A 16,660-nucleotide genomic window follows, 5' to 3' on the forward strand; every position below is an offset into this window, starting at 1 on the left:
TTAGCTTCCAGTCCTTCAAGAAATGTAAACTCTTGGACTCCATTCTCTCATCCAAATCAATGTTTGATAAAGTATTACTTATGCCAACATTTAAATAAAGGTATTCCTTTTCCAAAACAGTTAATTCCCTGGTGGCTTACACGGTACAGAATCTGCTTGTAATGTAGGAGACTTGGGTTTGATATCTGGGTTGGGAAGATCCCCTGGAAGAAGGCATGACAACCCACTCCAGTATTTTTGCCTAGAGAGTCCACATGGACAGATAAGCCAGACAGGCTAAAGTCCATGGGGTTGCAAAGAGTCAGACATGGCTAAGCAACTAAGCACACAAACTAAATTATCAAAATTCTGATGGCAAATTTCAGGTGCTGTATCTATCACTTTATTCATAATTTATTCCTTATATACCAAATCATTCCACAAACACAGACTTAAGAAAATGTACATATATTCAATGGATAGAAAGAAATTTTAATCAGAGATCCATAAACTAAATAGACATTGTTAAGCAGTAGCAGCAGCAAAACTCTGCTTGACTGAGTTCTTACCATGTAACTTGATAGTTTGATAAGTGGCTTAGCACTTATTTAATCCTCACACATAAAAAAAATGTATCAGGTGGTGAAATATGCCTGAGTCATCTTCCTAAATTTTGTCAGCAATTGTGCTACATTTTTTATCACTTTAAAATAATTTTAAAAATGAAAATGTGAACTAGAGAAAATCAAATGCATGGAAAGGAAATGTGTTGAAAACATTTAAAATCATATGGTAAAGAATCTGCCTGCAGGCAGAAGACCCAGGTTCAATCCCTGGGTTGGAAGATCCCCTGGAGAAGGGCATGGCAACTTACTCCAATATTCTTGCCTGGAGAATTCCATGGACAGAGGAACCTGGCAGGCTACAGTCCATGGGGTCACAAAAAACCAAACACAACTGAGGGACCAATATTTTCACTCTCTTTTCAAAATAATACATTATGTCAAACAGACCACTCAAGCCAAGATTCTAAGAAAAATTATGATATGCCCTGATATTTACAATCTATTATATGAATTCATAGGGGTGAATTCTTAATCTCAGTCTAATGTAGTTTCAGTGACACGATATCATGCAGCTTTTTACATCAGTATATGTTTTTACTTTTACACAGCTTGCTGGAAGACATTTCCTTCATATTCTGGTCCTATTGTTTTCTATCTACCCATCCTGCTCTTACCCACCTATTATGAATCACATTTGATTTTATCTAAATACTAGATTTATTTGAAGTTCTCTCAATCAATAGTTCTCATTAGTATCTCTTACAGGATAGTAACCTGGAAGAACTCACAAACACAAATATTTTGAAAGGAATTAAGATGCACAAGATCCCTCATATCTCATATTTTTATTTTACTTAGATTTTTTTTTCTTTAAAATGATATCAATTTTTGAAAATCCATATATACCCTCTGAGCCTCTATTCTTTTTTCTGTGCCACTGTTCGTTTATTTTTTGTAAACTTTTTCAAACTAGAGTTGATATGTCACCACTTTGATTATGAATCTGAGTTCAACATTTAGTAGAAGAAACAAGTTAATGTTTTAAAAACTCTGAGTTGATGATTTTCCCATCTCCAAAATCAAAATACCTCCTATTTTATCCTATGACTTTTATCTACTTCCAGTAACTCTTGGTTTGTGTTCTTTGTATAAAGCTAGATTGTTCTACTTTTCCTGGTTTTCTTTGTCTTTTAAAAGATATTCTCTGTATGTATATATCTATTTATACTTCTATCTAATACATTTGTGTCTCCGTTCATCTAAGCTCTTGTCTAATTACAAATCATTGCAAGAGGTCTATCCCCTGCCCTGTCCTGGATCAACTATTCTCAAAGATTCTTAGGTAGGAGGAGAGAGTCTTAGTTTAGCTCATATTCACTATGCAAAATACCATAAGAATTCTCTTTATATCTATTTCTGTTGAGATTGTCTTCTCACAAACATCAATTTTGTCTGTGCTTTTCTTTTAGTTCATCTCCTCTGCTTCTGAGAACAGTATCTAGAGGAGATTTCGTGGAGAGCCAATGCATCCCAATTAATGTGGTTACAAATGTGGAATACAATACTTACATCTCACCTTCTAAAATAGATGCCTCTGGTGAAGTATATCTCAATGTAGAGCCCATCTCTGATTTCAGCAGAACTTTAGTGGACAGTTCTGTGTGAACTCAGATTCATCTCACCCTCCCTGACAGTGTCTTAGCTCAAGCATGCTGTATATGTCTTCTTGGTTGGCCCCAGGCCTTGTGTAACACTGTGGGACTCTACTTGACACAAAGTGCTGCTCAAAAACGCTAGAGATTTAATGACCCTAGAGGAAACTTTCAAACAAGGGAGAATGGTAGCAAGTGGATAAGTGTTCCAGCAATTCTTCCTTCATGTGAAAAAATCGTATGTGTCTTCCAGGAAGTCCCGGGAGAACTGATCTCCCATTGCACACAACCTGACTAATATGCCCTTACACTCTCTGTTTTTCTTACCTGTCTCAATTTCCCTGTCCTTCACTCATTTTTCCTGAAGTTAGTTGCTTGAATCTAATTTCTATTCTCAAGCTCTGCTTTCTGGAGGACCTAAATGGAATTGGTCTGGAAGCAATATTTGAAAGCAGACTCTTAGAAGAGTATTCAGGAAATAATTCACTCACCAGTCAAATCGTGACAAACCCTCCACTGATAGGGGTAAATGGAATAGTGGTAACTCAACATGCTCTAACATTACTATTACTAATAGTCTCACATGTTGTGGTTTGGCGTACAGATAGAAGGGAGCATTGGAGTACATCTAGCCCTTGAAAGATATAAGGGTAATGATACTTAGATAATTGTCAACATTGCTGGCTTTCATTGACTATCTTGGAAGCCTTAAAAAAAAAAAAAGAGTAGTATGCTCCAGTCAGTCAGCCAATTACCAGCCTAAGGCTATGATTCTCAAACTGTTGGTTAAAATGCAGATTTCTGGGTCCCACATCCAGAGTTTAAGATTCCCTAGGTTTGGGGTAAGGCCCAAGAATTGGCATTTCTAATAAAGTCCTAGTTGATGACAATGAAGCAGGTCCAGGGAGCAACTCTGAGAACCAATAACTAGGGAATGCTACAAAAGCAAGTAAACTTCCATGGAAGCACTTAAAGAGATTCTCATGTCCTGCATAAGAAAGAGGGCTGAAAATCAGACCCAGGACTTGGTTATAAGAGTGACAGGACTGCAAAGAAGAAAAATACACATCTCAGTAGACTGTTTATATTAAAGTCAGGACTCTGGAAGGGATGAAGCCATACCCTTACACCTAAGATGATGGATATATGTTGCACCTCAAAAAACGTGAACTTACTTTCAGATTTTTCTGAACCTCTAAAACTGACAAAAGCAGTCTCCTTCCTCTTGTTAGAGGAGAGAAAACTCCACTTGTCAGAGATCATGTAAACTTGGTCCTTGCAAGATGCCTCAAACCTTCTCACAATCTCTCATTGTCCTTACTTAACAACTCCAGAGCAATAACTATGATCCCTACTATAAGAGAAAATAGATTATTCTAAAATCTGTTGTAACTGGCTAACATATACCATCAGTAACCTCTCTTAGAGGAGAAACAGAATACAAATCTGGGTATGGAAAAGTTTATAGACATTGGAACACTTTTGCAGTACTTAAGAATTCAATTTCTTGAAAGGAATGCTGGATTCGGTTCTAATATATTAATACTACAGGGATGTAGTATAAAACTTTTATAGATTTATATGTACAGTGAATGTGATAGCATTGCTGCAGCTGCCTTGACAGAATAATAAAATGTAACAGGGCTCAGAGTTAGGAATGTTAGAATGCATTTATTTTGTACCAACAGAGAATCTATCATCTCACCACACTTCCTGTGATGTCCCAGAGGACACACTCTATTAAGTGAGTAGAGAATGTACTAGTAAAGGGGCAAAATATCTCTGGGAAGCTTAATGTCCTCTGCAGACCAAGGTTAACAAGAGGAGATGCTTTCAAGAAACTAGGATCCCTACTAAGAATGTGAATGATATAATTTCAAATAAGCAGAGGCAAAATGGCAGCTCTTCACTACCTGAACCCAGGTACAGTTAACAGAATGAACAGCAGGCTGGCTCAGCAGTGAGAGAGCCTTAATACACAAATATCTATGGTGATGGCTAGTAGATTATAATATTCCTAGGGTTGAGACATACATAGAGACAATTACAAAGTTGATGGAATACATTTGTCAAAATATTGAGTTGGTGAAACAGAAATGGTAACAGCAATAAAAATAATGATCCTTCACCCAGGTGTCATATCTAAGTCTGTTCTCAGACCTAGATTCCATCAATTAAAGGAAAGGGCAATTACCTTAAGAAAGAACTTTGAAATGCCACTTCAAGAATATACAATAAATAATCTACTTAGCATTTCTCCAATGCACTATAAGTCTTCCCTTGTGGCTCAGCTGGTAAAAAAAATCCACCTGCAATGCAGGAGACCTGGGTTTGATCCCTGGGTTGAGAAGATCCCCTGGAGAAGGGAAAGGCTACCCACTCCAGTATTCTGGCCTGGAGAATTACATGGACTGTATAGTTCATGGGATCGCAAAGAGTCAGACACGACTGAATGACTTTCACTTTCACTTTTCTAATGCAACCTATAGCCATTTACCAAATTAACTGAACAAGGGGAAAGACAAGTACTGAGACCAAAATTGTGAGGGCCATCCAATATCGAGTCTTATTTGATGCAGGGCACACAAAATATCATAATGACCCCCAATGATAGTGAAGGCTTAGAGGCATAGGAGATAAATGAAGTCTTGGCCTAAGTTCAGTTTACAATTAGTCCAGAAGGCTTGTGGACTTGCTCCATGGTATTTAATGGTCTCTGAATGCATAAAGAGGACAGATATATTTAGCCAATGGAAGGATTCTCTTATTTATGCCCTAATGGAATAAAAGCCAAGGGAAAATCCATAGACCTGCCTTTCATCAGCCAAGATCAGAAGCAATACTGTGTCCTGAATAAAATTCATGGATTAGTTCAGACTTTGAACCAGAAGATGGAGAATAAACTGATAATGGCTCCCATCTACTCAGTACCAGGGGTACTAAGGCACATGAAAGTACATGACCTTAAACCTAACAAATGGCTGCCCCATTTGCAGCTGTGTATCTGTTGTAGAATCTTAACAAGAAAAGATTAATATAGGCTCTAGCATATGGTTGATCTATTGAGTGTATCATTTTTAATCCCCATTAGTACAGAGAATTAAAAGCAATTTACATTTATGTGAGGACAATAGGACATACTCACTGTTCCACCTTTGGATCTAAATCAACTGTACCTTTTCTGACAAAATATAGTCTGCCAAAATCTTGACTGTCCTGATATTTCACAGAACATAATTATTTCACAATGTTGATGGCAGCATCCTAATCAGATCCAAGTGAAAGTGAAAGTTGCTCAGTCGTGTCCAACTCTTTGTTTACACAGTCCATGGAATTCTTCTGGCCAGAATACTGGAGTTGGAGCTTATCCCTTCTCCAGAGGATCTTCCTAATCCAGGAATCGAACTGGGGTCTCCTGCATTGCAGGCAGATTCTCATCAACTGAGCTGTCAGGGAAGCCCTAAATCAGATCTAAGGAGCAAGAAATTGCAAGAAGTCTGAATATTCTATGGCATGCATGTCAAAGGGTGGAAGATAAAACTTACAACGATTTAGGGTCCTCCACATTAAGTGAAGTTTCAGAAGTTCAATCATCTTAGGTGTGCTTGTACATTCTCTCTAATATTAAGAAAAACAGTTCATTTTTGCTACTTAATACAAGTAGGCTCAATATTTGATGGAATCCAGTGGATTTGGAGGTAGCACATGCCACACTGGATATTCTGCTATAAACCATCAGGTGACTGAGAAGGCTGTAAATTATAAATAGATCTAAGAGCAAGAGAGAGATTTCTAGCAGGTAGAAGCAGTGGTGAAAGCTATCATGTTGCTTGAAACATGTAACAAAATATATTTGTGGTAGTAGTAGTATCTGTGATAGGTAAGCACTTTTCATATGGTATCCCTGAAAGCCAAAAGAAAAGAGTGGCATACAGAATTTTAGAGTTTTGGACTAGGGAAATGCCTCACACAAGAGAAAATTAGATGTATTAAGTTGGTGTAAGGGTAATTGCTATTTTGCATTGTTGAACACTGTTACTTGATATTGAAATACATTCTTAAATATATGTGGCTATGTTATACATCATTTTAGTTGGCATTTCTCACTTTATGATTTTTGTTAATGACATTACTTGCTATTTACTTTATGTTTATTTTACACTATAGAAATGATGTTAGACAAAAAGCAAATTTAAGCAATTCTTTTTATTTGAGATCAAAATGGGTTGTAAGTAGTGGAGACAACTCACAACACCAACTCATTTGGCCCAGGAACTGCTAACAAATGTACAGTGCAGTGGTGATTCAAGAAGTTTTACAAAGGAGACGAGAGGTTTGGGAATGAGGAGCAAAGTGACTGGCCATGAGAAGTTGACAACAACCAACTGAGAGCAATCATCAAAGCTGATCCTTTTACAACTACATGAAAAGTTGCCCAAGAACTCAATGTCGACCATTCTGTGGTCATTTGGCATTTGAGGAAAATTGGAAATGTGAAAAAGCTCGATAAGTAGGTGCCTCATGAGCTGAATGCAAATTTAAAAAATCTTCGTTTTGAAGTGCCATCTTCTCTTATTCTACACAACAAACTATTTCTCAATCAGATTGTGATGTGCAGTGAAAAATAGATTTTATACGACAATGGATGATGACCAGCTCAGTGGTTGTACTGAGAAGAAGCTCCAAAGCACTTCCCAAAGCCAAATTTGCACCCCCCCAAAAAAAAGGCCATGGTCACTGTTTTGTAGTCTGCTACTGGTCTAATCCACTGTTATAGTCTTGTGAATCTCAGATAAACTATTACATCTGAGAAGCATGCTCAGCAAATCGATTAGAGGCACTGAAAACTGTAATGCCTGCAGCCAGCATTGGTCAACAGAAGAGGCCCAATTCTTCTCCAAGACAATGCCTGACTGCACATCACACAACCAACACTTCAAAATTTGAAGGAATCGGGCTACAAAGTTTTGCCTCATTTGCCATAACCACCTGACCTCTCACCAATTGACTACCACTTCCTCAAGCATTTTGACAACTTTTTGCAAGGAAACCACTGTCACAACCAGCAGGAGACAGAAAATGATTTCCAAGAGTACACTGAATCCCGAAGCAGAGATTTTTATGCTACAGAAATAAACAGACTTGGACTTCCTGATAGCTCAGTTGATAAAGAATTTGCCTGCAGTGCAGGACACCCTGTTTGGTTCTTGGTTTGGGAAAATCCACTGGAAACAGGATAGGCTACCCATTCCAGTATTCTTGGGCTTCCCTTGTGGCTCAGCTGGTAAAGAATCTGCCTGCAATGCAGGAGACCTGGGTTCAACCCCTTGGTTGGGAAGATCCCCTGGAGAAGGGAAAGGCTACTCACTCCAGTATTGTGGCCTGGAGAATTCCGGGGACTGGGTCGCAAAGAGTCGAACATGACTGAGCGATTTTCACTTTCACTAAACAGACTTATTTCTCGTTGGCAAGAATGTGTTGATTGTAATGGCTCCTATTTTGATTAATGAAGATATGTTTGAGCCTGGTTATAATGCTTTAAAAATATTTACAGTACAAAACCATAATTGCTTTTGCACTAACCTAATACTTTCAAAGCTCCTATTCTGATGTAGTATAGACATCAAGTGATTATGCAACTGGGGCTTCCTATTAAACTCGATATTGTCAGATCCACCATTGCATAAGGTTGGATTCATGCAGTAAAAATTCAACATACAGCTGGAAACCAAACATTTGGATCTGAACAGAGCATGTTCAAAGGACTTAAATTATGTGAACTAAGGGTACAGATACTTATCACCTACCTCTGTCATCAGTGCTGCACTCTTAAACTATACTTTATGGTCTCATGAGGATCCCCAAATGACCAGATGTTGGAGGAAAAAAATTCAGGACTTACCGTACAATTGCACTCATCTCACACTCTGGCAAAGTAATGCTCAAAATTCTCCAAGCCAGCTTTCAACAGTACATGAACCATGAACTTCCAGATGTTCAAGCTGAATGTAGAAAAGTCAGAGGAATCGGACATCAAATTGCCATCTGCTGGATCATCAAAAAAGCAAGAGAGTTCCAGAATAATGTTTTTCCTGCTTTATTGACTATGCCAAAGTCTTTGACTGTGTCAATCACAACAAACTGTGGAAAATTCTTAAAGAGATGGGAATACCAGACCACCTGACCTGCTTCCTCAGAATACTGTATGCAGGTCAAGAAGCAACAGTAGAACCAGACATAGAACAATGGGCTGGTTGCAAATTAGGAAAGGAGTATAACAAGGCTGTATATTGTCACCCTGTTTATTTATTTTATATGCAGAATACATCATGCAAACTGCTGGGCTGGATAAAGCACAAGCCAGAATCAAAACTGCTGGGAGAAATAGTAATAACCACAGAGATGAAGAAGACACCAACCTTATGGCAGAAAGTGAAGAGGAACTGAAGAGCCTCTTGTTGAAAATGAGAGGAGAGTGAAAAAGCTGGCTTAAAACTCAACATTGAAAAAACTAAGACTATGGCATCCAGTCCCATTACTTCGTGGCAAATAGATGGGGAAACAATGGAAACAGTGAGAGACTTTATTTTCTTGGGCTCCAAAATCACTGCAGATGGTGACTGCAACCATGAAATTAAAAGACACTTGCTCCTTGGAAGAAAAGAATGACAAACCTAGACAGCATAATGAAAAGCAGAGATATTACTTTGCCAACAGAGGTCTGTCTAATCAAAGCTTTGGTTTTTCTAGCAGTCACATATGGAAGTGAGAGTTGGACTGTAAAGAAAGCTGAGTGCAGAAGAATTGATGCTTTTGAACTGTGGTGTTGGATAAGACTCTTGAGAGTCCCTTGGACTGCAAGGATATCAAACCAGTCAATCCTAAAGGAAATCAATCCTGAATATTCATTGGAAGGACTGATGCTGAAGCTGAAACTCCAATACTTTGGCCACCTCATGTGAAGAACTGACTCTTTGGTAAAAACCCTGATGATGGGAAAGATTGAGGGCAGGAGGAGAAGGGGACGATAAAGGATGAGATGGTTGGATGGTATCACTGACTCTTTGGACATGAGTTTGAGCAAGCTCCAGGAGTTGATGATGGACAGGGAAGCCTGGCATGCTGCAGTCCATGGGGTCACAAAGAGTCAGACACGACTGAGAGACTGAACTGAACAATAGGGACAAGTGTTAAGAAATATAATAATTTAGAAAATGATTATATTCTACACAGATGATTTTACAGTTTATAAAAAATGCATTATACAAAAGAGAAACAAGTGAAAACAAATACATTAAACGACTAGCAAAAGATGTTTTTTGAGATTATATCTATGCTGAAGCTCAGTTCAATTTCATCATGTCATCTTAGGTGAACACCTATCAAGTTATAAATCAACTTATTTTCAAAAACTATTGCTGTTCCAATTCCATACATTTCTACTACAGTTGAACAATGCAGGAGTTAGGAGTGCTGACTCCACACTCAGTCAAAAATCCATGACTTTTGACTTCCCAAACTTAAGTGTTACTAGCCTACTGTTGACTTATTGATAATATAAACAGTTTATTAACACCTGTTATATGTATCCTATAATGTATTCTTTACAACAAAGGAAGCTAGAGAAAAGAAAATGATATTTTAAAAGCATAAGGAAGAGAAAATACATTTACAGTACTGTACTGTATATATTGATACCTTAAGTTTACATCTTCTGTTTACAAGATGAATCATCTGTCAGTACCTACATTAATATTGCCTTATATGATACAAAACACTGTATACATGTTTTACTAGAAATCAAAAAATAAAAAGACAATTCGAAAAATAAATTCATATTTATTTAAAGGTATAATGACATACATTGATAACAAAAAAGGAGATAGATAATTACTTTACATTTTATAAATAAATAAATAACTGATATAATTGCTTCACAGTAGTCTACCTTATACACTAATAAGTGAATCATTATAAAATGTTTATGGTAAATGTTATATAGTCATATTCATAATACAGTATTGAGAATACTGTTATTTTTTTTAAAAAGTACTTACCTGTGATGATAGGCTGAAACATAGTTTCTTTAACTGTGAAAGAGAGAAAAAAGTATACTGTATGATAATGTAATTCTCTGAAAGCAAAGTTACAAGCAATAAAAAACTAAATTATTAATTTTATATTAAGTATCACTCACGCCTACATGAGGATATGCTATCCTCTTCCACACAAGTCTTACACATGATGCTCTATACATTTATTTTTATATATTTATTGAAAAAAATCTGTGTATAAGTGGATTTTGCAGCTCACGCCCATGTTGTTGGAGAGTCAACTGTAATTCTGCTCCAGTTAATTCATGGTAACCTTAAATTTATGTGTTAATTTTTATGTTGGAATTTTGTATGATATAGTTTTTTTAACGTGGAGCTCTCTAGCAGGTTTCGACCAAACACATTCATCACAAAAACAATAGCAGTAGAAATACTATTATCCCATATACACCATTTGTGGTCTCAGTATTTGACCCTGAGACTATTTAAAAGAATGGATTAAAAGTTCACGTAGTCTTGTATTTTTCTGATTAAACAATCCCAAGCTTATTTTTCATGGTTTATGCGTCATGATTAGTATTTTCAATCTAGTTTTTAATATGTGTGAACCACCTATGGGCCAGTATTATGCTACCTGTACAGGTGGGAATAGAGTTCACGTAGTTTCACTCTGGACACAATGACCAATTAAACTTGAGGGACTCTGGAATCCCTAGGGCTAAAAGAGCACAGAGCATTGTATGAACGGTAAGCCTTCAGTTAAAGCTAAACTTTCTCTCCATGACTCTATCACTGTTGCTGGTATTTATAACATCAGCTTCTCATTGTATTAGGAATTTGGTGAGAAGAGCCAGGCTCAATCAAAAACTCCTGAATGACTGAAGGCACTATATCTAATATACTTTTACCTCAATATATGAACTTTTCTCATATGTTTTTGATTCAGTCCAGTTATGTGCTAATTTCATTCTCAGTCTGTGGACAAAATGTAGCTTAATAAGAACTTCGCAAGAGGTGAAATGTCAAAAAGTCACTGCATTTTTCATCCTGTCTTTGGACTAAACTTCCTTCAAAACATGGCATAAAGAATGGGGTAGACATCTTTTCAACACAAGAAAAAAGAAAAGGTGAGTGATGTCTACTGAAGAGAATTATGTTATTACCATTGAATGGGTAAGATCTCTCAAGATCATTTTGTATACTTCCCTGCCTTTAGGTTGCTTCACATTAAATGACCAGAGTTCAATTTGCTTCCTGGGAATCTTGAAATAAAGATCAAATACTTTCAGTGGCTCCAAAATTACTTGCTATCATTTCACTCCTTTGAACGAATGTTTGCCCTTTATATTGTCATACAAAAAGAAAAAAAAAGAGTCAGCAGAAGTTTTAAGCCAAAAAAAAAAATTAGGAGTATTTCAGGATTCTTTTAATTAGTAGAGAATATAGAAATGGGAGAAGTGTTATGATGACAGTGGGATGAAAATATCCTTTTCAAAGGGCAAGTTCATTTTTCTGGTAATGTAAAAAGGGAACTAATGAATGAGCTGACATTAGTGTCATACAAAATGTGGGGAAGAGTATTGAATAGAAGATGTGAAAAAACAGAAATAGGAAAAAAACAGCTGATGAGTAAAGCATTTTTATCTCTCATGCCCAAAGGCAACTCAATATCTCCTACTAACCATTGACTTGACTATCATTTAAGTGGAAACGGTGTTCTCAGTATTATGCTAGAAACAAAGAAAAAATGACTTGTACATTTAAAAATTTCATACTATAATATTAGAAAATTATAACAAGTTTTGGCTCCACCAATAACAATTTGGTTGTCTGTTTTTTCATATACATGAAAAGTGGAGATAATGATATATTATTTCTATTAATACTTACTGATAATGAGTAATGCTCTTGATGCTATTAGTGGTAACTAGTTCACATTCACTAAATGTTTACTATGTTCCAGAGCTGTCCTAAGTTCAGATGTGTAGGCATTGCTGCATTATATATACAATAACACTCATTATCAATACAGAATCTGTGAATTTTGAACACAAGGATATTCACCAATTTGCCCAGAACCATATTCAGACAGTAAAGAATCTGCCTGCAATGCCAGAGACCTGGGTTTGATCCCTGGGTTGGGAAGATCCCCTGGAGAAGGGAATGGCTACCCACTCCAGTATTCTTGCCTTGAGAAACCCATGGACAGAGGAGCCTGGCAGGCTATAGTCCATGGGGTCGCAAAGAGTTGGACTCAACTATGCAGAGTATGTCACAAGAAACACTGGGCTGGAAGAAGCACAAGCTGGAATCAAGATTGCTGGGAGAAATATCAATAACCTCAGATATGCAGATGCACCACCTTTATGGCAGAAAGTGAAGACGAACTAAAAAGCCTCTTGATGAAAGTCAAAGAGGAGAGTGAAAAAGTTGACTTAAAGCTCAACATCCAGAAAACTAAGATCATGGCATCGGGTCCCATCACTTCATGGGAAATAGATGGGGAAACAGTGGAAACAGTGGCAGACTTTACTTTTGGGGGGCTCCAAAATCACTGCAGATGGTGATTGCAGCCAAGAATTTAAACGACGCTTACTCCCTGGAAGGAAAGTTATGACCAACCTAGACAGCATATTAAAAAGCAGAGACATTACTTTGCCAACAAAGGTCCGTCTAGTCAAGGTTATGGTTTTTCCAGTGGTCATGTATGGATGTGAGAGTTGGACGGTGAGGAAAGCTGAGTGCCGAAGAATTGATGCTTTTGAACTGTGATGTTAGAGAAGACTCTTGATAGTCCCTTGGACTGCAAGGATATCAAACCAGTCCATTCTCAAGGAGATCAGTCTTGGGTGTTCATTGGAAGGACTGATGCTGAAGCTGAAACTCCAGTACTTTGGCCACCTCATGTGAAGAGCTGACTCACTGGAAAAGACCCTGATGCTGGGAGGGATTGGGGGCAGGAGGATAAGGGGACAACAGAGGATAAGATGGCTGGATGGCATCACTTACTCGATGGGTATGAGTTTGAGTAAACTCAGGGAGTTGGTGATGGACAGGGAGGCCTGGCGTGCTGCGATTCATGGGGTCGCAAATAGTCAGACACGACTGAGCGACTGAACTGAACTGAACTGAACAACAAACACTTTCACTTTTGTTTATACAGATCAAAAATAAAATGTTGGGAGATTCTAGCTACAGAGGCAGTGTTCTGAAAAACTAACTTTTAAGGTGATTTTTTTAAAAACATTACCTAGTGAGTAGACAATGTAGCATTTCCCTCTTTTGATTTTTCTTTATTGATGAAAAAGTTGTATATCTTTTCTAATTTCACCTTTGCTTCATATTTTTTCTTCTCCAACATGTTTATTTATATCCATTGCTCTTTTTTACTAGAGTTTTAGTCTTTTCTCATAATTATTAGGTACTAATTACTTATATCTTAATATGTTAATCATTTTTGCCATAAACACTGCACATTCATCTTGCATTTATCCTTTATCAATGCATGAACTTATTCATGTGAAAATTTAAAAGTACACACAAATAAGTCAAGTCTTACACCCTTTTCTATTTTTCAACTGAAAGTGTATCATTGGTATTTACTAAATAACAATGTATCTGTAACTAAAAAGCCAAAATTAAAACTAATGGAAAGAACTACAGATCTTAGCACCATCTCTATTCATTCTCATGTAGCCATCCCATGCTAAAGTTTTGGTTTATGTATCAGTGCAATGGCACCCCACTCTAGTACTCTTGCCTGGAAAATCCCATGGATGGAGGAGCCTGGTAGGCTGCAGTCCATAGGGTGGCGAAGAGTCAGACACGACTGAGTGATTTCACTTTCATTTTTCACTTTCATGCATTGGAGAAGGAAATGACAGCCTACTCCAGTGTTCTTGCCTGGAGGACCCCAGGGACGGGGGAGCTTGATGGGCTGCCTTCTATGGGGTCGCACAGAGTCGGACATGACTGAAGTGACTTAGCAGCAGCAGTTACTAACTTGGGGGGGAAAGTATTCCATTCTGGTATAAAGTATGTCAATTCTTCTTATTTTACCTTCTTTCTTAAATCAATCTAGTGGCACTATCTATTTTTATACTTGTAAATTCAAATGGGATAGGTCTAACCAGTGACAATTTAAACACACAAAATAGGCTGAAGGACTTTAGGTGCCCTTGGGTTATATAAGTAAATAACTGATAACTTCCATAGACTGAAGAAAATCAACTTTATTTGAGTTTTCATTCCTTAATTCCATTGACTACCACTGTTGTGTCTTCCTTTTGTGCTTTTTCTTTTTTTTTCTTTTGTGCTTTTTCTACATTTAGGTGGAATTAAGGTATATATAAAAAGGAGAATGGCCTTTAAATCCTGGTTTTGAGTCTTGGCTTCAAGATTACAGAGTGTGCAAATTATTTATTCTCAATGAGTCACTGTAGCAGTAAAATGTAGATAAAATCTATTATTAGGGTTTTGGTGAGAATTAGAATTATTTCAGTCATTAAACAATGCCTGTCACATGGTAGTAAGTCAACAATTAGCTTACGCATTTTACAATTTTCATCAAGTTATTTGAAGATGCCAGGAGATGTCAACTCTGAATATCATTATAAATCACAAGTTAACCATGATTTTTTTTTACCATGAATCAAAGCATCTCATACTTATGATAGCTCGGTGGGAATGGATGTTCATATATGTCATTTAAGAGAGGCAGCTCAAAATATACCAGGAAATTACTACTAAAACAAGTATAATTTCTTTATATCAAGTTCAGATTTACATGATACTCTTATAACCTCTATATTATTCAGCATTTTGAGCTTGAATTAAAAATTATTTGATTAAAACAGCCTTTATTTTTAAAATACTTATTAAGGTAAGTTAGAAGTTAAGAAAAGGAAGAAGAATTGAATAAACTGAGCACATATAACTGTCCATGTTTTACGCATACAAGTTCATATTATGGCATTTAAATGTGATGATTTGCTTCATAAAGTCAAACATAAATACAAAAATAGAAGATTTGTTTTGTAGCCATATGATACACATATTACATTTCACGGGATTCTATCTAATTGACTATACACTTGGCAATGAATGATTCACTATAATTATCCTAAATTCAGTTCTGTTACAATAAGAGTAGTCAATATTATCTATTGACCACTTTCCTATTTTATACTTTTTAGGAATGAAAAATAAGTGCGTCATCATGAATTGGCAAATGAGAGCTCCCCGAAAGAATTTGTGTTACTTGGCTTTTCAGACAAGCCCTGGCTGCAAAAGCCCCTTTTTGTGTTACTATTAATATCATACACAACCACCATCTTTGGCAATGTGTCTATCATGATAGTGTGCATTCTGGATCCCAAGCTTCACACTCCCATGTATTTCTTTCTTACTAATCTGTCCATCTTAGATCTCTGTTACACCACAAGCACAGTCCCTCATATATTGATGAATATTTCTCACAACAAGAAGACCATCAGCTATGCTGGCTGTGTGGCCCAGCTCATCATCTTCCTGGCCCTGGGTGCTACTGAGTGTCTCCTCCTCGCTGTTATGTCCTTTGACAGGTATGTGGCGATTTGCAGACCCCTCCACTATGTTGTCATCATGAACCCTTGGTTCTGCTTGAGGATGATAGCCTTTTCCTGGTTCACTGGCTTCAGCAACTCAGTACTGCAGTCCTCCTTGACTCTTAACATGCCACGGTGTGGTCATCAAGAAGTGGACCACTTTTTCTGTGAGGTTCCTGCCCTTCTCAAGTTGTCCTGTGCTGACACAAAGTCGATTGTTGCTGAGCTTTTTTTCTTCAGTGTGTTAATTCTGCTGATTCCAGTGACATTGATCCTCATCTCCTATGGCTTCATAGCTCAAGCAGTATTGAGAATCAAATCGGCAGAAGGACGACGAAAAGCTTTTGGGACGTGTGGGTCTCACATGGTTGTAGTCTCTCTCTTTTTTGGAACAAGCATATACATGTATCTACAACCACCTTCTTCCACCTCTAAGGACTGGGGGAAAATTGTTTCCCTCTTCTATGGGATATTCACACCCATGTTGAACCCCCTCATCTATAGCCTTAGAAATAAAGATATGAAGGAGGCCTTTAAGAGGCTGATGCTGTTAGTATTTTACCATAAAAAGTAAGAAGTGTTCCATCATGATGAGAATCTTCTAGTCTCATTTTCTCTTAAAAATAGTAATAATGTTCGAACTGATTTTTCTATTTTTCAGGCTCTTACTAGTTTATGGAATTAGGCCAATAGTTAGAAAAGTCTTCCTTGCTTCAGGAAGTAATGCTCAGACCATAAACATATTTTTCTAAATTAAAAGCTTCTTTGCTTTCTATAAGGTTCCTCAGTGTACTTTGTTTTTGAGGCCAAGTCATGCTAATTCC

General features: G+C 37.1%; 1 protein-coding gene and 1 long non-coding RNA gene across 2 annotated transcripts in view; one reads left to right on the forward strand and one right to left on the reverse strand.

The window, feature by feature from the left end:
• Positions 1-10,179: 10,179 nt before the first annotated feature.
• The window catches only part of LOC136151537 (uncharacterized), a 172,944-nt gene continuing 166,463 nt past the window's right edge, over positions 10,180-16,660 (reverse strand). Inside the window, exon 4 of the long non-coding RNA XR_010660062.1 lies at positions 10,180-10,287. This is a non-coding gene — a long non-coding RNA (uncharacterized lncRNA). The remainder of the gene's footprint in view (positions 10,288-16,660) is intronic.
• Positions 10,821-16,410, forward strand: LOC136151809 (putative olfactory receptor 2B3). The gene is made up of 2 exons (XM_065913232.1): positions 10,821-10,893; positions 15,461-16,410. Exons 1-2 carry the CDS (start codon positions 10,821-10,823, stop codon positions 16,408-16,410), a joined length of 1,023 nt encoding a protein of 340 aa, XP_065769304.1.

Source organism: Muntiacus reevesi, chromosome 20 (genome assembly GCF_963930625.1).
Source record: "Muntiacus reevesi chromosome 20, mMunRee1.1, whole genome shotgun sequence".
Taxonomy (NCBI): Eukaryota; Metazoa; Chordata; class Mammalia; order Artiodactyla; family Cervidae; genus Muntiacus; species Muntiacus reevesi.

Excerpts from the sequence above, each read along its gene's own strand:
- LOC136151809 (XM_065913232.1), top strand. The coding sequence starts at position 10,821 with ATGATTAGTATTTTCAATCTAGTTTTTAATATGTGTGAACCACCTATG. Across the intron at positions 10,894-15,460 it reads GTATTATGCTACCTGTACAG|TGCGTCATCATGAATTGGCA; the intron begins GTGGGAATAGAG and ends ATGAAAAATAAG.